Source organism: Cinclus cinclus, chromosome 7 (genome assembly GCF_963662255.1).
Source record: "Cinclus cinclus chromosome 7, bCinCin1.1, whole genome shotgun sequence".
Classification (NCBI taxonomy): domain Eukaryota; kingdom Metazoa; phylum Chordata; class Aves; order Passeriformes; family Cinclidae; genus Cinclus; species Cinclus cinclus.
The window spans coordinates 530,961-554,678 of NC_085052.1; the positions used below are offsets into that span (position 1 = coordinate 530,961).

The 23,718-nt window shown below is 51.6% G+C and overlaps 1 protein-coding gene across 2 annotated transcripts in view; it reads left to right on the plus strand.

The window, feature by feature from the left end:
- STK32C (serine/threonine kinase 32C) overlaps window positions 1-23,718 on the plus strand; it is a 68,488-nt gene that overhangs the window by 25,636 nt on the left and 19,134 nt on the right. Inside the window, exon 2 of one of the 2 annotated variants that reach the window (XM_062496341.1) lies at window positions 16,529-16,584. In XM_062496341.1, coding sequence (XP_062352325.1) covers window positions 16,529-16,584 — 56 coding nt within the window. Of the gene's footprint in view, window positions 1-16,528; window positions 16,585-23,718 lie in introns of those variants that run through there. The other variant, XM_062496342.1, reaches the window with a different exon arrangement.

Genomic DNA, 23,718 nt, shown 5'->3' on the forward strand with positions numbered 1-23,718 from the left:
TGATTGCACTCCTGCAGCTGTGACTGCACTCCTGCAGCTGTGACTGCACTCCTGTAGCTGTGATTGCACTCCTGCATCTGTGACTGCACTCCTGCAACTGTGATTGCACTCCTGCAGCTGTGATTGCACTCCTGCATCTGTGACTGCACTCCTGCCGCTGTGACTGCACTCCTGCAACTGTGACTGCACTCCTGCAGCTGTGATTGCACTCCTGCATCTGTGACTGCACTCCTGTAGCTGTGATTGCACTCCTGCATCTGCTGCCAGGGCAGAAAGGTCACACACGGTCTGGGAGTGCCCACAGAAATACTGCCTGGGGTGTCAGTATCAGTGTGGAAACTTTATAGTGGGTATCAGGGGAAATTCGTCCATGGAAAGGGATGTCCAGCCCTGCACAGCGGCTCAGGGCAGTGCTGGAGTCCCCATCCCTGGAGGGATTTAAAAACCACAGTGCTGGAGGTGTGATTTGACTCGATGGTCTCGGGGGGCTTTTGCAACCTAAACAATTCTGGGGTTCTGTGGGCAGCTCTTGCCTGAGCTTTCTTCCTTTGTCCCAGCCAGCTCAGTGAGGTTTTGCAGACTCACAGGAGCGAGCTGTGTCGCAGAGCCTGGGTGCTCAGCGTGCCTTCTGGAACATTTTGTTTTCAGTTTAGACAACACTGGAAAAGTTGCACTTGGCCCACCAGGAGTCCTAATTAGCTCCATCAGTGAATGTAGACAGGAATCATTAAATGTGTGTGGTTGGGTTTAGCTAAGGAGGAAGGAATATCAAGAGCCACCTGACTGCACATAATTAAGTTAAAAGCATGAAGAGTTAATCCTGCTGTGAATTAGAATTTGTGCCATTTGAGTGTGAACTTCTCAATACATGGGTGTTAAAAGTTGGTGGGAATTAGCGTAAGCTGTTTTTGAGCCGAACAATTGGAACAAGCTGAATGCTGGAGTACGGTTGGGAGCAATACTATTATTAGCACTTGTGTTCCTGAGTTGGTAATGATCTCTTCGACCTGCCTTGGGAACAAATGATACAGTAATTAATCCTCTGCATATGGCAGGGCAGCTGTGTTCTGTGATCAGCATCCCTCTCTCCTGGCGTGAACCGCAAACAAACAGCATCCCCAAGCAGAGTCAGAAACTGGGCTTTATAGGGACTGGGCTTTGCAGGGACTGGGCTTTATAGGGACTGGGCTTTGCAAGGGCTGGGCTTTGCAGGGCTGCAGCCCTGTGCCACTGGGGCTGGCTTAAGGCAGGTCCCCAGTGCTAAACCAGAGTGAGACCCAGCTGCTGCACTGGGTGCCACTTCCCAGAGCCTTACTGGGGGAATCTGTGTCTCAATAAGTCAGTCAGAAAAGTCTCCTGTGGGTTCCAAGGAGGCAAAACATCCCCAAGGTCTGCTTCTGCTGCTGACCTCTCCTCATTGTTTTTGCTTTCTCTTTCCCTGGGAGCTACAGCCTCTCCAGCCTGGGGTAATTCTTCTTTGGACAGTTTTTGTGGGGAACGAGAGCCCCTGTGCAGCTCCTGTGGGTGGCTCAGCTCGGGGACACTTGGCACTGCAGAGTAGGGTGTTCACAGAGACACAGAGACATTCATTCACTCTGGAACAGAGATGGCAGCAGCAGCAGAGCACAGGGCTGGTGGCTGTCCATGTCCTTGGGGACATCGTCGAGGTGCTGTGGTCCCTTCCGTCCTCCCTTCCACCTGCCACATTCGCTTTCCTTCCCTCCCCTGCCTTCACAGTGGACTTAGTCTTGATTTCCCTGTGTCTCATCAGTTCTAGAGATGGTATTGAACATTCCCAACCCTGGAAATGCCCAAGGCTAGGTTGGATGGGGCTTGGAGTAACCTCTTCTAGTGGAAGGGGATTGGAAGTGGATGAGCTTTATGGTCCTTTCCAAGAGAAACCAGCCTGTGATTCTTTGATTTTCTTAAAGAACTCCTGCTTTGTATTTTGGTTTCATGTCCCACTTGTTCCCCCTGGGCTGAATCCCTTCCCAGAGGCTGCAGGCACCAGTGTGGTCTCCAAGAAATCCAGTGTTGGCACTGCCTGTGCAAAGCACAACAGGAGCACAAAGCTTGAACAGGGCCCTTGTTCTGTGGCTCCCACAGTGAGGAAAAATTCCTGTGGACCCAACAGACAGCAGCAGCCTGGGCATATCCTGGCTGACAGCTTGCTGGGAACAGGCCTGGGCCAATTGTGTTTTGTTTGGGAATGTGTTAAACCAGAAAATTAAATGTGCCAGCTAGAAGTTCTCTTTTTTTTTCAAATTCTTTTTAATATCATTTTAAAATCTGTATATTTTGGAGATATTTAGGTAGAGAAAATGAAAAGAAGGAAAACTGCAACCTGCTCCCCCTTTCAAGGCAGGTGCAAACCCCACTTGGCCAAGGGTGGTGGTGGCTGGGCTCCAGGCAGGATGGAGTTTTCCCAAGCCAGAGTAGTGGCATTGGAAAACTGTGGTTATTTCCTTTGCAGTTGTCATGAAAGCTTTGCTCGGGTCTACAGGAACACCAGACAGAAGTTGGTCTGTTAATATTTTCACTGGGTACAGTTTATTAAAAATGGAAAGTCAGGGCACATGGTGGAGACTGTGGGAGCAACATGAAAAATGCAGACAGTTAAATTTGGCCCATCCTCACGTGGAGCAGAGCTTAAAAATGGAAACTGGGGAGGGGAGCACATGAAATGTATGGTAATTCTTCTATGGGATGAGCATGACCTATTTCTGTAAGTCATTCTTGGCTGCCAGCTCTAAGAAATGAAAATGTATTTTCTGAGCAGTGAATAATTTAGCAACTTTGAAGTGATTAACATAGAGGAGAGGCTGGAGCATGGAAGGTGGAGTGAGACACGCTCCTGGGCAGGATGGCAGCACAAACCCCTTGCATCCTTTCACTTCTGTGAATTCACTCCAAGAAGGTTCCTGCTGAGAGAGGGGGCAAGATTTAGGCTTGTCTCATCCTCAGGGCACAGGTGGGCTTAAGACCCGAGGGTGGGGAGCAGTTTGAGTGTCAGACCTTCAGAGGGGGTTTGTCATGGAACAACTTCTCTTTAAATTGTGGATTGAAATGATTTAAAGAATTAAATTTGTATTTAATGATTTCCCTTGTACAGTCAGGATCACAGGGTAAGCCAAGTTCATGGAAATAAGCAGATTTATTTCTGATCTAAACCCTGTGTTTATTACACTGCAAGTTGGGGACACTCAGTGAAACTATTCCTGTGCCATAAATGTGAAAAAAAATCTGTCCTTGTTGCATTAGACAGAACTGAACTGTGGTTAATGCTTTAAAATGGTGCCAGAACAGTAGAGCTCAATCTGCCCCTCAGCCAGGCAGTGTGTGCTTCATTGGCACTGACAGAATTAAACCTCTGAGGATGGAGGGATGGATGATGGATGATGGATGATGGATGATGGATGATGGATGGATGGATGGGTGATGGATGGATGGATGATGGATGGATGGATGGATGATGGATGATGGATGGATGATGGATGAATGGATGGATGGATGGATGATGGATGGATGGATGGATGGATGGATGGATGGATGGATGATGGATGGATGATGGATGGATGATGGATGGATGATGGATGAATGGATGGATGGATGGATGGATGGATGATGGATGGATGATGGATGGATGGATGGATGGATGGATGATGGAGGGAGGGATGGATGGATGGATGGATGATGGATGGATGGATGATGGATGGATGGATGGATGGATGGATGATGGATGGATGATGGTTGGATGGATGGATGGATGGATGGATGGATGGATGATGGATGGATGATGGATGGATGATGGATGAATGGATGGATGGATGGATGGATGATGGATGGATGATGGATGGATGGATGGATGGATGGATGGATGATGGAGGGAGGGATGGATGGATGGATGGATGATGGATGGATGGATGATGGATGGATGATGGTTGGATGGATGGATGGATGGATGGATGATGGATGGATGGATGATGGATGGATGGATGGATGGATGGATGGATGATGGATGGATGATGGTTGGATGGATGGATGGATGGATGGATGATGGAGGGAGGGATGGATGGATGATGGATGGATTGATGATGGATGATGATGATGATGATGATGATGGCTGGATCCCAGGGTCAGGGGAAGCCCACTGGCAGTCCCTGCACAGCTCTTGCTCCTGCACCACAGGCTGGGGGATGCTGATCCTGCCCTTCCCTGCTGGGGAATCCATGCCATGGCACGCTGCATTGGCTGCCAAAGACAAAGCCAAGCAGGACGTGGCTGCTGGACACGCTGCCATCGGAGCAGCTGCTTCTGTTCCTCCTGGCTGCAGGGCCTCTCTCACGTGTTGGCAGGAGAAGGCGCTGCTGGTGTCCTCAGGATGGGAATGCAGAGGCACCGGCTCTCCAGCAGCTCTTCAGACACATCCTCCTTCCACCTAAATCTGGCTTTGCATAAGCTCAGCTGCCAGCCCTGCTGGCGTCCCGCCTCCAGAATTCATCCAGCATCTCTGCATGGGCTTAAATATTTTCCAGTTCAGCTGCAGCTTGAAGGTGCAGGGCAGGTCTCCTGCTTCAGTGAGGAGGCTGAGCAGCACTACACTATCCATATTTTATGAACCACAGGTCTGATGAGGACGCTTGTGATGAAGGAATGAGTCAAGGGTTCAGTGCAGCCTCTGCAGAGCCTGGGCCAGGAAGGGAGTGCTGAAGATTTGGGATTTTCCATTTCCACCCCTTGCGTGTTCTGCGGGCTGTGGCTGATGGTAAAATACAAGGATGGATTTGTACTTGAGGGAGGGCTTCTCTGAGTGGGCTGCAGGAACATAAACCCTCTCTTGCTAAAGAAGCAGTTACTGGAGTTAAGTGTAAGGAAATGAGTTGTTGAACTGGGGTCCCGTGAGGCTACACGCACATCCCATAAAGGGGGAAGTATCCTGCCTCAAAGGGATTTCTAATTAAATCACTTCCTTTGATTTTAAAATATTAAACTGACAGAGGTTACATTTATTTTAGATGTATGGGAAGATTTCTTCCCCGGGAGGGTGGGCATGCCCTGGCACAGGGTGGAATTCCCAGATTTGCTGTGGCTGCCCCTGGATCCCTGGCAGTGCCCAAGGCCAGGTTGGACATTGGGGCTGGAGCCCCTGGGGCAGTGGGAGGTGTCCCTGCCATGGCAGGGCTGGGATGGGTGGGATTTGGGATCCCTTCTCACCCAGGATTCCAGTTTGGGATGCTGTGACTCTCTGATCCATCTCTGCCACGTGTCTTTTCATTTAATATTGGTGATGTTGCTTGAACTTCCACGTCCTGAATTTTATCACAGATTTCAGCAATATTGTCTTCATTTTTTCCTCCTCAAGCTTTCTGCTTCTTCACAAGGGTCCCCTGTGGACTTCTGCTCCATCAGATGTTGGTAGCCATCGTCTCATAGAGCTGGGAGGGCTGGAGCTGGCTTTGAATAATAGTGATGAGTTTCTTCCTGGAAACAGTGTATGTCTGCTGGCTGGATTTTATTTCTGATTACTAAGCGCTTCTACATGCCTATGAGAGTTCCTTAATTGTATTTAAGCTGGGCTTGCTCAGCAAACCTCGACACTGAAGGGCCAGAATGTGCAGAACATAAAACCGGGGAAGTTTTCCCAGGGATGTTTTCCTAGGGATAGAGGTGAACCCAGGCTGACAAACCCCAAAGTTTTGAGCAAACTGGTTGTCAGCTTTTAGTTCTGAATGGAGATGGCAAAGACACCCCAAACTTTGTTCTCAGCCTTATTTTTGGCATGGAGGGACTGGAGAGTGTGCAGAGAAGAGAATGGAGTTGGGAAGGGTCTGGAGAATTCCTGAGGGGGCTGGGAAGGGAATGGAGAATTCCTGAGGGAGCTGGGAAGGGGCTCAGATGGAGAAAAGGAGGCTCAGGGGGGACCTTGTGGCTCTGCACAAGTCCCTGACAGGAGGGGACAGCTGGGGGGATTTGGGATCTGCTCCAGGGAACAGGGACAGGAGCAGAGGGAGCGGCCTCAGGCTGGGCCAGGGGAGCTCAGGGTGGGTTTTGGAACAATTTTTCATGTGAAGAGTTGTTACGCTTTACGGTGCCCAGGGCAGTGCTGAGTCCCCATCCCTGGAAGTGCTCAAAAACCGACTGGATGTGGCACTTGAGGTTTATTGCTGGCCATGGTGGTGCTGGGGATGGTTGGGCTGGGTGAACTCAAAGGTCTTTTCCGACAGTAATGATTCTGTGATACTATAATTAAGGTTTTTTGGGTTTTTTTTAAATGAAAGTGTTTTCCCCCAAACCAGAGTGTGTTCCCTGTGGCCTGTGGGGGTGCTGGCCAGGGCTGGGGAGTCCCTGCCTGCCTGGTCAGGATGTGGGGCTGGAGCTTCAGCAGCATTCCACAGAAGTGGTGAAAAATACCCAGTTTGGGTATTTCACCTGAAATTCTGATTTTTTTCAGAGAAGGAATGAAAACTTAATTTGAGCTCAATTACTTAATTTTGTGTAACTCTTTATTCTTTTGTACCTTTTAAAATAAAACTGCAAAAGAGTCCTTATTGTGCTAAAAAGTGCTGGCATGGCCAATATTGAATACACTCCAGAAGAGACAATTTTACACGTTGTAGACAAATGAATGGAGGTAATTAATTCAGGGTCTTGGTCCAGCCAGCTTTACAATCCTTGTTGGAATTAATTTGTCTAAAATTATGTGGCTTTACAAAGGTGCTTCTGTTCACTTTGGGGATTTTAGCAGTCCCAGCTGAGCCCTGAACACAGTGCAGCCTCAATCTTTCATGAGGCACCAAGACTTAGCATTTATCATTCCTAGCATATGCTGCAGAAACATTAAATAACATCCAGCAGCTGTTTATTGCTACTGTTATGCTACTATAAACATGTGCTATTGAGGCTTTTTTCTTTCTTTTTTTTTTTTCCTGCAAATCAATTATAGTTCCTTGAAATGAAATTTTCTTACCGGTAGAAGTAAGGATAAAAGCAACAACCCCATTGGTAATTCATAAAAGATTTGTGTTAATCATAAAAGTATTGGGGTTTGTATAAACCAGAATACTAAAGTCTGAAGTGAAGCATGGACATTAGATAGAGGAGAATGTATGATTCAGTCATTCTGTTTTAAATCTGTTATGCTAAATAAGTTGTACCTACTATCAGTTTGCAAAATCAGACTTTCCCATAGTCCGACAGATTTTGCAAAATCAGATTTCCTGCCTTTGTTTGATCAATGCTGCCTACCTACAAAGAGCAGAGTTCCTGATTTCTGGCAGTTTTTATCTACCAAAACCAGATGGTTATCTCTGAGACTGACTATTGCCCAAAGACTTTACAGATGTTTATCCAACCACCACCGCTTACCTGGCAAAGTTATGACAGCAAAAAACCAATATTGATTACAATGAGAGCCCATACTATAAGAAGAGGCTGCAAAGCAAGGTTGGATGGAGCGTGGAGTGGGCGGTGACCCCTCACGTTCTAGATCAAATAAAGCAATCTAAATTTTGCTGAATATTGAGACTTTCTGTTTCTCATTTATAACACCCAGAAGGAAAGTCGTGCTGCTGTGGGGCAGAAGCTGATGGTGCTGCCCACCAGCCCAGCCAGGTGGGTGCTGCTGTGGCACTGCCAGCACTCGCTGGGGACAGCTGGGGACAGGCTGGGGACAGGCTGGGGACAGCTGGGGACAGCCTGGGGATGGCTGGGGACAGCTGGGGTCAGGCTGGGGACAGGCTGGGTACAGCTGGGGACAGCCTGGGGATGGCTGGGGATGGCTGGGGACAGCTGGGGACAGCCTGGGGACGGCTGGGGACAGCCTGGGGATGGCTGGGGACAGCTGGGGACAGCTGGGGACAGCCTGGGGATGGCTGGGGACAGCCTGGGGATGGCTGGGGACAGCTGGGGACAGCCTGGGGACGGCTGGGGACAGCCTGGGGATGGCTGGGGACAGCTGGGGACAGCCTGGGGATGGCTGGGGACAGCCTGGGCATGGCTGGGGATGGCTGGGCTGGAGCTGTGCTCTGTCCCTGGCAGGGCCCCAGTCAGCAGTCCTGCAGCCCACATCCACACTTGTGTGACCCAACAGCCCCAGCTCCCCATGTGCAGACTCGGGGTGCCAAGGGTTGGATGTTTGCCGGGGAGAGTTTCTTGCAGCTGCACAGGGAGTTTTCCATCCCGGTTGGTGCTGGCTCCGTGGGGCTGGCAGTGGCTGCTCCTGGGGGCAGCTGAAGGAAGGTGTGCCCAGGTGTGCTGTGCTGCTCTGGGCCAGCAGGGTGGCTGTGCTGGCCGGCCCTGTCACCTGCCAGCCCAGCACTGGCTTCCTGGCCCTGCAGGTGACCTGGGGCTGAATGCCTGAGTGACTTTTGCTTCTCCAGCACCTGCACTCTGTGAATGCCCAGGGAGCTGTGTAACAAGGGGTACCTCTGTAAAACGGATAATTTACCAGTTTTACTGAGGGGCAGTGCCCTTGTGGGAATTCCGGCCGGACACGGAACCATCCTGGTGCTGGCCTTGGGCCACTGGTCACTCCGTGCCCTGCAGGCAGCCCCAAGCTGAGCCCAAGCCAGGGCTGGAGGATGGCAGGGCTGTGTGGAGCAGCCCTGTCACCCAGCCTGTGTGTGAAAAGCTCATCCTCATCTCCCTGCTTTGGGAACCACCGCACGCTCCTGTACTGCTCATCAGTCTGCACCAGCCAGGGCTCCGCTGGGTAATGAGGGACCTGCTGGCCTCCCTGGGTGGTTGTTGCACAGCAACTTGTTTTTCTAGCAGAAATTGCACTGGTCAAGCACGTGGAGTGCAGGGGATGAGCTGCTGGGTATCCTTCTCCATCTCCAGTGCCTCCTGAGCTCGCTGGTGAGATCAGGTGAATGCAATGTGCTCACACTCCTTGGAAGGGCTCCTGGCCAGCACAAGGGGTATTTTTTTTTTCTAATTAGGAATGGTTTCTGGCCAATACAAACATTTTTTTTATTTCATGTCAGGTACCAAGTCTTTCTAAACTGACCTAGCAGCTGCTTTGCAACATGCATTTGATTCCTAGCGGAGTTACAGGACTCATTTTTAATTATACAATAACTGTTTCTACACGACTTCAGAGTCGCTTCCTAATAGTAGGTTTGAGTCTGTGGTTTCTAAAGGGGCTCATTTACAGCACCGGGCTGGCATTGTACCTTTAATTTTTTCCATTATCTCCTAGCATTCCCTGGATTCCTGGGTAGTTAATGCTCACTTGAGGTTCCTGACAGTCGTGTTACACTGCATTTCCATTTCCCTCAGCCCGTGCAATCTTCTCTGTGGATATGAACAGGCAAAACAGATTGGTCTGAAGTGCTGGAGGCCAAACATGCTGCCCGTGCTTTCTGCAGGGACAAAAGGCAGAGCAGTGGTTCCCTGCAGTGCCTCGGGCAGCTGGGGTGCCCCGTGTTCCATGCAGTACCTCTGCATCCCAGCACAAAGTCACTTTGCATCCTCCCCGTTCGCCCAGGCTGGTCCTGCCCTGCCCAGCCCATCCCTGGGAATTCTCGAGCTCTCTGTCCCCTCCCCGTGTGGGCTCTGCCTCCTTCCCTCTTACCAGTGGCACCACAAATCAGTGCCTGGCTTCTTCTTCCCCTGCCTTCACTCAGAGTCGGGGTTGAAGCACAAGAGATGGATTTTCATGTTCGGACTCAGATGTTTGTTATTTTTTGTTTAAAATACAGTGAGTCCCACAGCACTTCTAGCTAAAAGCAAGAAAACAGAGCTGTATTTTGCTCCTTTCAAGGTCTTTTAAAGGCAAACTATTCAGTTAAAAGCTAATATCTCTATTATTTATACTTTTGACCTAATGACCAAACACTTGTGACCTGCACTGCGGTACCTTCTATCAATTTTAAAAGTACCTCCTAAAACTATGAAGAAGGAACAAGAAGGAATAAGAAGCCACCACCCAAGAACTTTTATCTCGTCCCATACCTATTACTATATTCTAAAATCCCAAATTCCAAACCCTTTACCATGTGATATTACACACTTCTATTCAAACTACACACCAGTGATTCCAACTCCAGCACCCAATTTTGGAAGGTTTCTCCAAGGCCTGAAGTCAAAAGCAGTGTTCTTTGGAGGGTCAGTGTCAGAAAGCACAGAAAGTTCTAAACTCCCAGGCTTTAGGGCTCCAAAACTTTCTGTCCCTTCTGTACCCCTTCCCATCGCCCTGCCCTGGCCCCCTGTGACTCCAGAGCCATCCCAAATCCCCACAGGTTTTCACCCTGCCAGCTCCTGTCCTGTCCTGTCCTGTCCTGTCCTGTCCTCTGCCCTGTTCACCCTGCCAGCTCCTGTCCTGTCCTGTCCTCTGCCCTGTTCACCCTGCCAGCTCCTGTCCTGTCCTGTCCTGTCCTGTCCTCTGCCCTGTTCACCCTGCCAGCTCCTGTCCTGTCCTGTCCTCTGCCCTGTTCACCCTTCCAGCTCCTGTCCTGTCCTGTCCTCTGCCCTGTTCACCCTGCCAGCTCCTGTCCTGTCCTGTCCTGTCCTGTCCTCTGCCCTGTTCACCCTGCCAGCTCCTGTCCTGTCCTGTCCTCTGCCCTGTTCACCCTGCCAGCTCCTGTCCTGTCCTGTCCTGTCCTGTCCTCTGCCCTGTTCACCCTGCCAGCTCCTGTCCTGTCCTGTCCTCTGCCCTGTTCACCCTGCCAGCTCCTGTCCTGTCCTGTCCTCTGCCCTGTTCACCCTTCCAGCTCCTGTCCTGTCCTGTCCTCTGCCCTGTTCACCCTGCCAGCTCCTGTCCTGTCCTGTCCTCTGCCCTGTTCACCCTGCCAGCTCCTGTCCTGTCCTGTCCTCTGCCCTGTTCACCCTGCCAGCTCCTGTCCTGTCCTCTGTCCCTGCCCAGGGGTGGCTCCCCCCTGCTCCCAGCCCATGGGTGTGATGGTTTTGGAGGAAAATTGGGACTCTCCTTCCTGCCAGATGAAACTCATGGCATTTTGTGGCAGCAAACTTGTGGTTTCTGTGGCCAGAGTTTAATGTTCCTACATCAGTTACTGGGGTGCTCCTTCCAAGCTACATTGCAGAAAGACAGTGGGTAGAGAAATGCTATTAATTATGCCAGTGTGTAGAAATACATTGATAGAAAGTGTATCGTTTCATACTACCCTGACACATTTGCTGTTACAAGATGTAAAAAATAATTCCTTAGGCCTTTAGTGTTAAAGAGAATCATTCTTGGAGTTAAATGTCCCTGTTGGTATTAATGAAGCAGAAAAACATGCAGTGAAAAAGGTTGACTAGAACCTTAAAGTGTGATTTGTTTTGATGGCTTCCCCAGATTTGAGGGTTTTGTAGACCAGGTTTACTAACAGCATCCTAAAATTGTTCTTCTGCTGCTGGAGATTAATACCAGGTCCTGCTGTTGAGCACTCACTGGGAGTCCACCCTGTATCTGAAGTGTTACTTTGAGGCATCTTGCAAATAAATGGAGAACAACAGAAAAATAATGAAAACATTCATAATTTTAAAATGGTCAAGACAAAGTCCTACTTTTTTTTTTCCCATCTCTCATCCCTCTAAATAATGAATTTTTGCAGGGAAATGCACTCTTCATTCTGTCCGTTTCACTGGCAAGTGGAAGCTGTGCATCCAGCCTGCTTTATCCACAGTACATCTTGTGATTACAACGAGAACTTAATTACAGGGATGTCAGAGCAGCACCTGCCACTGTGTGTGCAGTGGGCAGGGCTGGGCTGCGTGAGCTTTGGGGAGATCCTGTGGGCACATGGAACCCTACCATCCCTGTCACCATCCCTGCCACCATCCCTGCCACCATCCCTGTCACCATCCCTGCCACCACCCCTGCCACCATCCCTGTCACCATCCCTGCCACCATCCCTGCCACCACCCCTGCCACCATCCCTGCCACCATCCCTGCCACCATCCCTGCCACCACCCCTGCCACCCCTGCCACCATCCCTGCCACCATCCCTGCCACCATCCCTGCCATCCCTGCCACCATCCCTGTCACCATCCCTGCCACCATCCCTGCCACCACCCCTGCCACCATCCCTGCCACCACCCCTGCCACCATCCCTGCCACCATCCCTGCCACCATCCCTGCCACCACCCCTGCCACCCCTGCCACCATCCCTGCCACCATCCCTGCCACCATCCCTGCCATCCCTGCCACCATCCCTGTCACCATCCCTGCCACCATCCCTGCCACCACCCCTGCCACCATCCCTGCCACCACCCCTGCCACCCCTGCCACCATCCCTGCCACCCCTGCCACCATCCCTGCCACCATCCCTGTCACCATCCCTGCCACCACCCCTGCCACCATCCCTGTCACCATCCCTGTCACCATCCCTGCCACCACCCCTGCCACCATCCCTGTCACCATCCCTGCCACCCCTGCCACCATCCCTGCCACCATCCCTGTCACCATCCCTGCCACCACCCCTGCCACCACCCCTGTCACCATCCCTGTCACCATCCCTGCCACCACCCCTTCCACCATCCCTGCCACCCCTGCCACCATCCCTGCCACCATCCCTGCCACCACCCCTGCCACCATCCCTGTCACCCTGCCACCCCTGCCACCATCCCTGCCATCCCTGCCACCATCCCTGCCACCCCTGCCACCATCCCTGCCATCCCTGCCACCCCTGCCATCCCTGCCACCATCCCTGCCACCATCCCTGCCACCCCTGCCACCATCCCTGTCACCATCCTTGTCACCATCCCTGCCACCACCCCTGCCACCATCCCTGCCATCCTGCCATCCTGCTTGTCACACATTCCAGGAGCTGGAAAACAAAGCCTCAGCACAGGAGCAAAGCCAGGCTATGGTATTTATCTTCATTTATGATTCATGCTTTGTCACTTGGTGCCAGGGAGAGCCAGGAAGCAGCACATGGCAAATGCCAGCGTGTGATGTCCCCTGGTCCCCCTCCCCTGCGAAGGTGCCACGTTGATAGGAGGAGTCAGGGAATAATCGGTGTCCTGTTCTTGTGAGGGGCTGAGGGAACCCCCGTGGGGCACTGCAGCACAGCAGAGGGCATTGGCTGGGTGTGATGGGCAAGTGAGCTCCTCCATTGCACATTGGGATGGGATCATGGGATGGGATGGGATAATGGGATAATGGGATGGGATGGGATGGGATGGAATGGAATGGAATGGAATGGAATGGAATGGAACAGAAGAACAGAATATTTCCAGCTGTGAGGCACCTATGAGTCCCACTCTCCTGGACTCAGGCAGTCTCTCAGTTTGGTGCCCCAGGACTGCCCAAAGCAAAGCAGGCTGTTGAGGACATTGTCCAAATGCCAAGCACTGACAGGCTGGGATCAGACCGTGTCTGCAGGAGGCTATTCCAGGGCCTGAGCAGTCTCTATGGACAGAAATGCTCCCTAAAGCATCTTCAGGTCCCTGTCCCCCTGCCGTGGGTTGCTCCAGGGCCATTCCTGCCTCTCCAGGCTGGCTGTGCTGGAGCAGAGCCGGGGTGAGGGTGAGCAGGGTGTGAGAGGCAGGAGCTGTCACCTCCTGCTCGCTGCCACCGAAGGCTCTGCTGGTGTCTGTGACTCAGGCTCAGAGCAGTCACCCCCAATTATCAGCTCTGTGCTGGGCTGAACGACAGCTTTCCCCTGGCAGGCAGAGAGTGGAGCCTCTGGAGCACACCCAATTGTTCCAGGCAGGTTCAGGGTTTCTATTTTAGGGATAATCACATATTCTGTAGTGATAAGTTAACATTCTTAGTAATCCAGTGTGTTTTGCACAAAAAAGCAGCACACTGCTACTATGATTTTCTTCTTCAAATGCTGAGACTGCTTTTGCTTTATTGAGATCATGTACTCATAGAATCGTTCACTTACATAGAATTATCAGATTGCCTGCTGAATCCTGCAGAAAATGCTGGAACTGGGAAACCAGTGCATCATCTCAACTTCCCATCAGCAGAACTCTATTAATTTATTAAAAGTGACATCTCTGCTGATAGGTTCAAGGGCCTGGTGAATATTCATATCTAGGTTTGTTTCCTGCCTGCTGACTAGAGCCGGCTTCCCAGATCAGTTGTAGTCATGGATACATGGAAATGACACTTTGGGGTTTGTTTTCTCAGTGGCAATGCCTTTTTACACAGTATTCCAAACACTGTAACAAAGAGTTGTCAAAAGCTCTCCTTCCAGAGTGGTGGCCCATCATTGCACGTGGTTCAATTGTCAAGAAGATGCTTCCCTTCCAAGGGGCTCACTGTAGCTGGGATCCTCCTGGTGATGGGAGGTCAGCCACTGGATTGGATTGCACATGGAAAACATTTGCTCTGTTGCTCCAAATGCTTTGACTGGAAGATTTCAGACAGAGCATTTATGAGGCTGAAGCTGCAGTTTTGCATCGCTCACTAGTAGGGGCAGTAGGAAAAACCTCAATAAAATCACTGCTTAAACAAAAGGCCCAGGGAGAAGGGAGGCAATGAGAAGGTGACACAGCACCCGTGGAGCTGAGCCCTTCCCCAGACGTGGAGGCTGCCAGGAGGCTGTGGGGACACTGGTGTGTCACCTGGTGTGTCACTGGTGTCCCCACGGGGTCTGTCCTGGCGTCTCCTGGAGAAATCTCGGGCAGATCACAGTCATGAAGGTTGGAATAAACCTCCAAGGTCAGTGAATGCAGCCTTTGCCTGATCACCACAAAGTCAACTAAACCACGTTAAACAGCTGAATCAGCTAGACCAACTAAACCAGCTAAACCAGCTAAACACGGAGCAGTCGTGCTGCATCTGCCCTTCAGCACCACGGGGGAGGGAGCTGGGGCTGCAGGGAGACACAGAGTGTGAGCTGGCCCAGATTCTGTTTTCATTTGGCAAAGTTTTCTGAGCTCTCCTGCAGAAAACGTCCCACAAAAGTGACAATAACAATATTTTGGATGTAAGCCTAGCACCAAAGGGTAATAGGAACTCCATGGGCATGCGTGGGCTCTTGATTCATCCTCAGGGATGACAGATGTGCATTTATTTAAGATCTGGGAGTGGGACTCATAATATTTATAGTGGATTCTTTGTTCCCACTCTTCCTGAGTGTGGCCAGTCAACAGACTCAGTGCTCATTGCTGACCCTCTCAGGCTGCAAACCCCCAGCCCATGCCATGTCTTTTCCTCCAGACATCTGGCAAGGAATGCTGAGGGTCCCCTGCGCAGCCAGGATCTCATGGTAGAACTGGCAAGGGCTGACAGCTCTATCTGAGCAGGTGGGCTCAGTCCATCAGCAAGCTCCTCCTCACCTTGTCTTTTTTATTTAAAACCAATATTAAAATAAATCCCAGCAGTACTTTGGTATAAAAAGAATGTTGTTAGCAGCAGCAGCTGATGGAGGCAGCGGCTGAGGTGTTACAGCTGCACCATCCTCTCCTGTCATTGCTCCTCACACGGAGCGTGTCGTGGCTCTGGAGCAAACCATGGATCTCTTGAGATGGGTTTGCACTGGAGGGAGTGGAGAGCTGTCCCTGGCCCCCGATGCTGTCCTCGGGCAGCACCAGGGCAGCACAACCAGACCTGATGGGCATGGGGGTGAGGGAGCGGGGACAGGGGCTGTGGGGATGGGGCTGTGGGGATGGGGATGTGGGGATGGGGATGTGGGGCTGGGGCTGGGGCTGTGGGGATGGGGATGTGGGGATGGGGATGTGGGGATGGGGATATGGGGATGTGGGGATGGGGCTGTGGGGGTGGGAATGGGGATAGGGCTGTGGGGATGGGGATGTGGGGATGGGGATGGGGCTGTGGGGATGGGGCTGTGGGGATGGGGCTGTGGGGATGGGGATGGGGCTGTGGGGATGGGGATGTGGGGATGGGGATGGGGCTGTGGGGATGGGGATGGGGCTGTGGGGATGGGGATGTGGGGCTGGGGCTGGGGCTGTGGGGATGGGGCTGTGGGGATGGGGATGTGGGGATGGGGCTGTGGGGATGGGGATGTGGGGATGGGGATGGGGCTGTGGGGATGGGGATGGGGGGATGGGGATGGGGCTGTGGGGATGGGGATGGGGCTGTGGGGATGAGGCTGTGGGGATGGGGCTGTAGGGATGGGGATGTGGGGATGGGGATGGGGCTGTGGGGATGGGGCAGGGGGCAGTGGGCAGGGGCAGTGTTTGTGGGACAGTGATTGTGGGGCAGTGTTCTTTGGGTAGTATTTGTAGGGCAGTGTTTATGGGGCTGGGGCTCTGGGGTAGTGGGCAGGACCAGAGTGTGGGGAAGGGTGTCCCACACTCCCCACTGTGCCACACTCACCGTTTGCCTCTGAGCTCTCCGAAGCTCCCCCTGGACCCACACAGTTGAAGCTGTATTTTAATTTGTGCTAAACCACTGATTTCATAACCTCATCCAAGCCTCAGGCAGATCCCTCAAGCACATGAAAAGAGCCTTGAAAGGAAAGCAGCTGCTGTCCTGCAGCTTCCCCAGAGGAAACTTTTAATAAAAGCTTGGCCAATGCTCTGTAGTTGTCTCCCTCTCTTCTTTAAATGCAAGCTTATTTGTAGTAAAGCATTTACAAGTGTAAATTCTTTTTTCTTTACCTTGTAGTGAACTTTGACCACTTCCAGATTCTGCGGGCGATTGGGAAGGGAAGCTTTGGCAAGGTAAGCTTGAGCTCTCAATCTTGCATGGTTTATCAGGTGTCTGCTGTTATGTACCTGTGGTTTATTGGAACAGTAATGGGGCCAAAATTGGCTATTTTTGTATTTTTTTTACAGTGGTTGCTCAGTGAACACATGAAAAATATTCAGGAAAACACCTTGTTGCCATTTGGCATTGCTTTAATTCTTGGCATCTTGGTGCAACAGATGTGTTATAAATGACCAGCACAGTTGTGACCGTTTCACAGCAAACATTCTTTATGTTTTCAGTTTCCCGTGGGGATGTCTGGGTTGTGGGGACCAGTGAGGCAGGAAGGTGCTCAAAGCTGTCCTTGGGGATGGACTGAGCTGGCACACTGGTCAGGAGGGTTCTGTGAAGCCCTGGGCTGTTTTCCAATCAGAAATCAGTTAAGCTGAAGAGGTTTTGTTGTTTATTTTTAACTGGTTTTTCTTGCCAAGCATGGGGGAGGACGTGGTTGGTGATGATCAAAAAGCTGAGTATCTCTGGGATTGGTCCCTGGCTGCTTCCCTAGTGGCAGTCCTTTCCCAGTCCCCGTTCCTCTGGCTCTCCCTCTGTCCCCGTGCAGGTGACTCTGGGCATTTGCCCCTGATGTGGCAGTGCCAGCCTGGCCTTCCTGGGATGTGTGTGTGCTCACATGGCCCAGGGCTGCCCTGGGAGCTCTGCAGTCCTTCTGTCACCTCTGTCAGGTGGGAGCCAGCAGCAGTGGTGTCCCTCCCTGCAGCCCAGTCAGTGTGTGCCATGGGAGAGAGCAGGAGTGCCAGTGCCCGTGTGACCCCCTGGGCAGTGCTGACAGTGTCAGTGTGACCCCTGGGCACTGCTGACAGTGTCAGTGCTGGTCCCTGGGCACTGCAGAGCTGGCTGTGTCACCTGCTCAGGTGACTGTTGTGTGGGGTGGGGCTGTGTGCCAGCGCTGCAGCTTCAGGTGGACACAGGGCCTTGGAAATAGTGTGAAACGTGCAGTGGCAAAGCTGGGGAAGGGCCCAGCCCAGCTCAGAGGGTGGCACCAGTGTCCCCACACACACACTGGTGACACAGCCAGGACACCTGAGGGGTTGGGATCAGCTGCACCTGCTCGTGTTTCCTTCTGGTCAGGTCATCCTGGCCAGTTTCTCCCATCATACTTTGATCAAAAGCTGATGCCATGAGGGTGAGAAAATCCAGCTCTGGCTCTGGAGGTGACCCACGCCATCCTTTGTCTTGTCCCTCTGTGGTACAGCCTGACAAGGTCTTGTCCCACTGGGCCAATCTCAGGAGCAGCCTGACCTGCTAAACTTGGATGGCTGGAGGATGGAAACTTTGCAAAAGGAGAAATTTCCCAGGAGATCTGAGACCTGTTTAGTCAGAAGAACTCAAATTTTTAGCAATTACTGAAAAATCTCTTTTTGAATACTTTAAGTGTATTAAGCAGTTTTGGTGCTGAGTAATGGTAGCAGCACAAAATCAGCTGCAGTCTGTATGGGGAGGGTGCAGATGTTGTGAGAGGGGACACTGCCAGTCCCAGTGCTGCCATCAGTGCTTCTTGCTAGAGAAGATGTTTTTGATACAGCCTCAGTTCCCTGGCAAACACCAGGAGATCGATTACCGTGCTCTGGCACAACCCACCCACGTGAATTCCTGCCAGGCTTCCATGAAAGTCTGCCTGGGACTTCCAGGGTTAATGAAAACGATTGCCAGCAGTGTGCAAGTGACTGTGATGCTTTGAGGGGTGGTTTGAAACCCTCACCCCTCTTTGCAGCCATGTCCCTTGAGTGAGGAGAGGTGAAAGCTTGCAGCAGAGCTCTGTCAGATCACTGGGCTCCTGTGAATGGTGGTGAGTGATTAAATACCAGCTCAGTCCTTGTGCTGTGGGGATAAGGCAAACAGCAGAAGAAAAGTCTCCCCTGACACTCCTGCTGAGAACAGGAGCACTCAGGGTCTTGTGTCTTCAGCTCACAACCAAAGACCAAACATCACTCAAAACCTTAGTGAAAAAGAGCAGCTCACAGTTTTGTTTTGAGCTGATAGAAGATTCATACTTCAAATATAAACTTCCCAGAGAAGGAGGTCTTATGCTTTCAAGGAGCAGCACCTGGAAAACTGATTCTGCTCAGAACATGAAACAGAGAAAAACCAATTCTTGTGCCAGGGCAGGACTCTCCTGGCTTTGAAGAGAGCTGCTCCCTGTGGCTGCTCTCTCTGTGCCCTGCAGAAAGGTAAAGCCTAGCACAGAGCAGTCTATCAGGCATCCAACTGTACACACACTTCCAGCAAAATGCTGAAATGATTCACCTGTCATCTTTCTGGATAATTGTGTCAATATGCTGAGTTTCCTCTGACACTGAGAAAAGCTTTTTGCGTTTACCAAGTCATTTCCAGCTCACATTTGATTAGAGAAAACACGAAACTGCCTACCTGGTAAGTGTTATTAACAATTTAGGAGTGATTTAGTTGCTTCGCTTGATTTAACCACTCTCTGCCCACGTTCAGAAGATATTTAGGATCCGATGTCCTCAGTGAGTGCCCTGTGGCAGCTATGACACCAAGAGATCTCGTGGGGACAGGACCTGGGAGCAGCGCCTGTGGTGGCCTTGGGCACAGCATTTCCTTCCAGGGTCACTTTGTGCACCTCTCAGCACAGACTGTGATGTCCTCGGTGTGGAAACTGTAGGAAAGGAAGGGAAAAGGAACTCAGAAATTCATTTGAAGAGCCTGAGAGCCCCAGAGCTGTGGCTCTGGCCTATCTGCAATAAATAGCCAATTTCTGTTTCTTAGAGATGGGTTTATTCAGCTTTAAGGTACAATTAATCAAATGAAGGTCAGGTTCAATTCCGTATTTACTCCAATTAGCAAGTGTGTAATCTTTTCCACACGTAATAGAGGTGATATTATTTGATTTTCAGTGATTTAATATCAGCAGAGCGTTCCTCCTGTAGCACAGGTTCCTTCCCAAGCAGCAGCAGCAGCTGCCCAGGTTTTGGCTGCTCTCATTCCCCAAGGAGCAGCAGCCAAGAGAGGGTTTCTGGAATAAGGTGCAGCTTGTGGCCCTGTTTTAGTGGGAAATACACTCTGATGTTCATTCTGCTTCACGAGAGACAGGATGAGACCCAGAGGTCCCCGAAGGCAGCGGTGGCATCGCAGGACCAGGACCATTGCCTGGTAAAAGTTGGGTTCTTGTGGCTGCAGTGCCCATGGGGCAGCTGGGGCTGTTTGCTCCTGAGCTCCTCCTCCCATCTCGTGGTCCTGCAGCCCCAGCCCCAGTCCCAGCCACCTTTTCCAAGGGATGAGGAGCTGGATGGGGCTGTGGGAATTCATTATTTACACTGCACTGCTGTGAAGATATAAGATCAAAGACCACAGGCCCAGATTAACACCAGGGTACACCTGTAGTGCTCTGGACAAACCCCAGCAGTATTTTCCTTATAATAAACTCTATTTACTGTATCAAGATGATGTAGCCATAATTTCATAGGAACTGAGGACACTGCTCCTTATCATTTATGACATTAAGCAGTTTGTAATTGGATTGTCCAGCCATGAACACCGCTCCCAGGGATGCACAGGGTGGGAACGTTGGGGTGTCTGGCCAGGGACAGGGGTTGGACTCCTTGTGGGTCTTTCCCAGCTCAGGATATTCCATGATTCTGTGATTCTCTGATTCCACAGCATGCTCCACCATTGCTTCCAGCACAGGAGCTGCTGCCTGGGCTGGGGACAGTGACCAGAGCAGGAATGTGAGCAAGCACAGAGCACACACAGGGGCACCCTCCCTCTGATGCCATCTCCCAGCTTGTCCCGAGTGATTTTTCTTCTCTCCTGGCCATTGCTAAGCTGTGAGCATGTCACTGGTAAAAGCCAGGGAGAGTGGCAGAGCACGAAAGGTGCAGTGGTGATGGGGTCCAGCACCTCCTCCGTGTCTGGATCTCAGGCTGTTGGGGCAGCAGCAGGAAAATTACAGAGTGGGAAGTGCCACTGAAGGGTGTGGAGTGACTGAGTGAGCAGTGAGCTCAGCTGGGAGGAGCTGGGGGTTATCCTGCACTTCCCCACTGGGGACCTGTGTGGGGTTTCTGAAAGATCAGACTTCCAAAGATCATGATTTATCAAAAAAGCTGCCCACTTTTGCTACTATACACCCGGGGCCTTATTAACATTTGCATTAGGAGCTGCCTGGGGTTTATTTGAGCCCACATCATTCCCTGTGGCTGAGTCAGGAGCGCAGGTGGGTTTATTCGAGCCCCCCATCATTCCCTGCTGTGGGAGTGCAGGTGGGTTGGGAGCTGGGATGGACCCTCACTCCAGCAGCCAGGGACCTGTGGACAGGGTCAGAGAGAGGTGTAAGAGAGCAGAGGGCAGAAGCATCATCCTCCACCCAGATCACACTGACGGCCCTGCAGGGCTGCACGGGGCTGGCACTGCTGGCATGGCTGCTGGAGCGTGCAGTGGCTCAGGGCAGGTGGGGATGAGGTGCTTGATGTCCCCAGGGCGGCTGGCCTGTGGCACAGGTGATCTGTGGCACAGGTGATCTGTGCCCCGTGCTGGCTGCAGCCTCAGCATCAGCAGTCTGGGACCTCAAGGCAGCTCCTGCCCTGGCACAGGGAGAGCTCTCTGGGGCTTGTGCCATCAGGAGAGTTTCCTCACCTGAATTCCTGGGTGTGAATCGAGCCTCGACAGCAGCTGGCTGCTCGGGTTCTTCCTGGCTCTTAGATGAGAGTTTCTTCAGTATTAGATTCTGCAACAAAATCCACCCACACCCTCCCTGCTCCCCCTCCCCTCCTGAACACAAAGAGGTCTTAGATTAAGGAAACCATTTATGGATCAACATATGCTGCCTGCTGAGTGGCAGATGTGCCTGAATTCAGCCCTGACCCTTTGTCAGAAGGGCCAGCCTTGCAGTGGGGTAAGGGACAGAGAGCTGCAAGAGTTACAGGAGGAGGAGGAGGAGGAGGAGTTGCAGAGGGGGCAGAGGAGGATGGAGCTGGGCCAGGGTGACCTGTCTTTGGAGAAACATTGGAATGGGCTACCCAGGGAGGTGGTGGAGTCCCCACCCCTGCCTGGTGGTATTCAAGGAATGACAGGACGTGGCATCCAGTGCTCTGCTCTGGCTGGCAGGGTGGTGTTTGGCCAAAGACTGGACCTTGATCTTGGAGGTCTTTTCCAGCTGAAAGGATTCTGTGATTCTATGTGACATGGCCTAAATGCATCACAGAATTCCCCAAGCATTCATGCACCTGGAAGGACAAAGAGCAGAATGTTTTGGCATTGATCAGACTAATAAGTGGCATTGTGATTATTGTTCTGTGTGATTATTAGCACTGCCCTCAGGAGAAGCTCCTGTTCTGCTGTGTGCTGCTGGCAGAGGCTCCTCCTGCCCTCACTACAGCCCACAGCACATGGCCAGCAGAAAAACCTCTTACTTTTGAAATATAAATCCCATCCTTTGTCACTAATGATAATTAGAATTTTCTCAGAGGCTGAAATGTGACCAGCATTTGGATGTTGTTTTTGTTCTGACAAGCCATCATAGCCCACACCCCCAGCAGCTCCTAAATGGAACTGAGAGATGGAAGGTTCCAGCATCAGATGCAGCTTTTGGCAACAATGAAATTGAAGCTGTGTTGGACACCAAGGTCATCTCCAGGTCCTTGGAAGCTGCAGCTTGTGAGTTTGGGATGTTGTGTTAATGCTCATGTCTGGACAATCCAATTACAAACCACTTAATGTCATAAATGATAAGGAGCAGTGTCCTCGGTTCCTATAAAATTATGGGTACATCAACTTGATGCAGCAATTAGAGCTTATTAAGGAAAATACTGCCTGGGTTTGTCCAGAGCACTACAGGTGTACCCTGGTGTTATTCTGGGCAGTGGTGTCTGTGGAAGGAGACTTTTCTCCTCTCTTTCACAGGTTGTATTTCTTCTTGGGGGTCTGAAGTTGATGAATTCTTATTGAAGTGCCTGTGCACTGCTTAGAAACGGATCAGAATCTCGTGGGAGCTGCATGGACACGGCTCCCAAAGGCTGGCACAGCTCTGCTCTGCCGTTTCTGTGGTGAAGGCAGGAGCTGCCCACAAGCCGCTACGAGGCCCTTGGGATTTCCTGCGTGGCAGCAATGAATTAAAGATGGAACATGAAAAGCAGAAGCTGATGCAACTGGTGCACAGCTCACAGCACAAACGAGTGCTGTGACGAGGGTTTGACATGGTTTTGAGGGACCCACAGGCTGTGTTGGGCACCTGGAGCCAGCAGCAGTGCCCACCCTGCCATGGACAGAGCCCTCGTGGGGACCACGCTTGCTAGGGAGTGTCCTTCCCATGGTGAGCACAGCAGCTGCTTTTATCCCTTTCTCCTTCCTCTGATGGGGTGACTTGCCTTGTTTCCCAGGTGAATGGTGTTGGTGGACTGTGCAGATGGGCAAGAAGAGGATGTGGGAACATCAGTGGTGGGACAGACCTGTAGAAATGGATCAGAAAGGTCGTGTGAGGGCTGGGTGGCCTGTGCAGGTCCCTGGCACGGAGCCCCAAAGCCCAGGTGTGGGCTCGGGTGTTTGGCTCTGCAGACCCAGAGACCTCCCCAGGGAGCTGCCCTGGGACTTCTCTGCTCCCTGCCACCTTCTCTGCCCCAGGCTGATGGATTGGTTTGGGAAGAAGAGACAGGAACTGTAGGAGTGACGGTGGGCAGGATGGTTGGGATGGATGGAGAGGGGAGATCTCTGCAGCCGAGTCTGGGAATTTGTGGGTTATTGCAAAGGGTGTGGGTGAAAGGGCCCTGCTGGGAGCTGCCAGACACGGCTTGGAGCAGGCACCAGAGAGCAGGAGAGCAACAGTGAGAGGAAGAGCAAGAGCAAGAGCAAGAGCAAGAGCAAGAGCAAGAGCAAGAGCAAGAGTAAGAGTAAGAGCAAAAAGAAAGGTAGGAGAGCGAGATTCCTGTTATAATACAGTAAATCTTCTTCTGTGCTGAATATTCCAATTTTCACTGACCAATCTAATACAAGATACAAATCCTACAGCATTCACACACAGCCTATAAGAATCATTACATTGCCATGCTGTGTTACATTTTAAACCCTAAAATTCCTCTGTGGACCCTTCTGCCAGGCTGGCAGGGTCTGCTCTGACCCTGGAGCTGTGTGCAGGCAGAGGG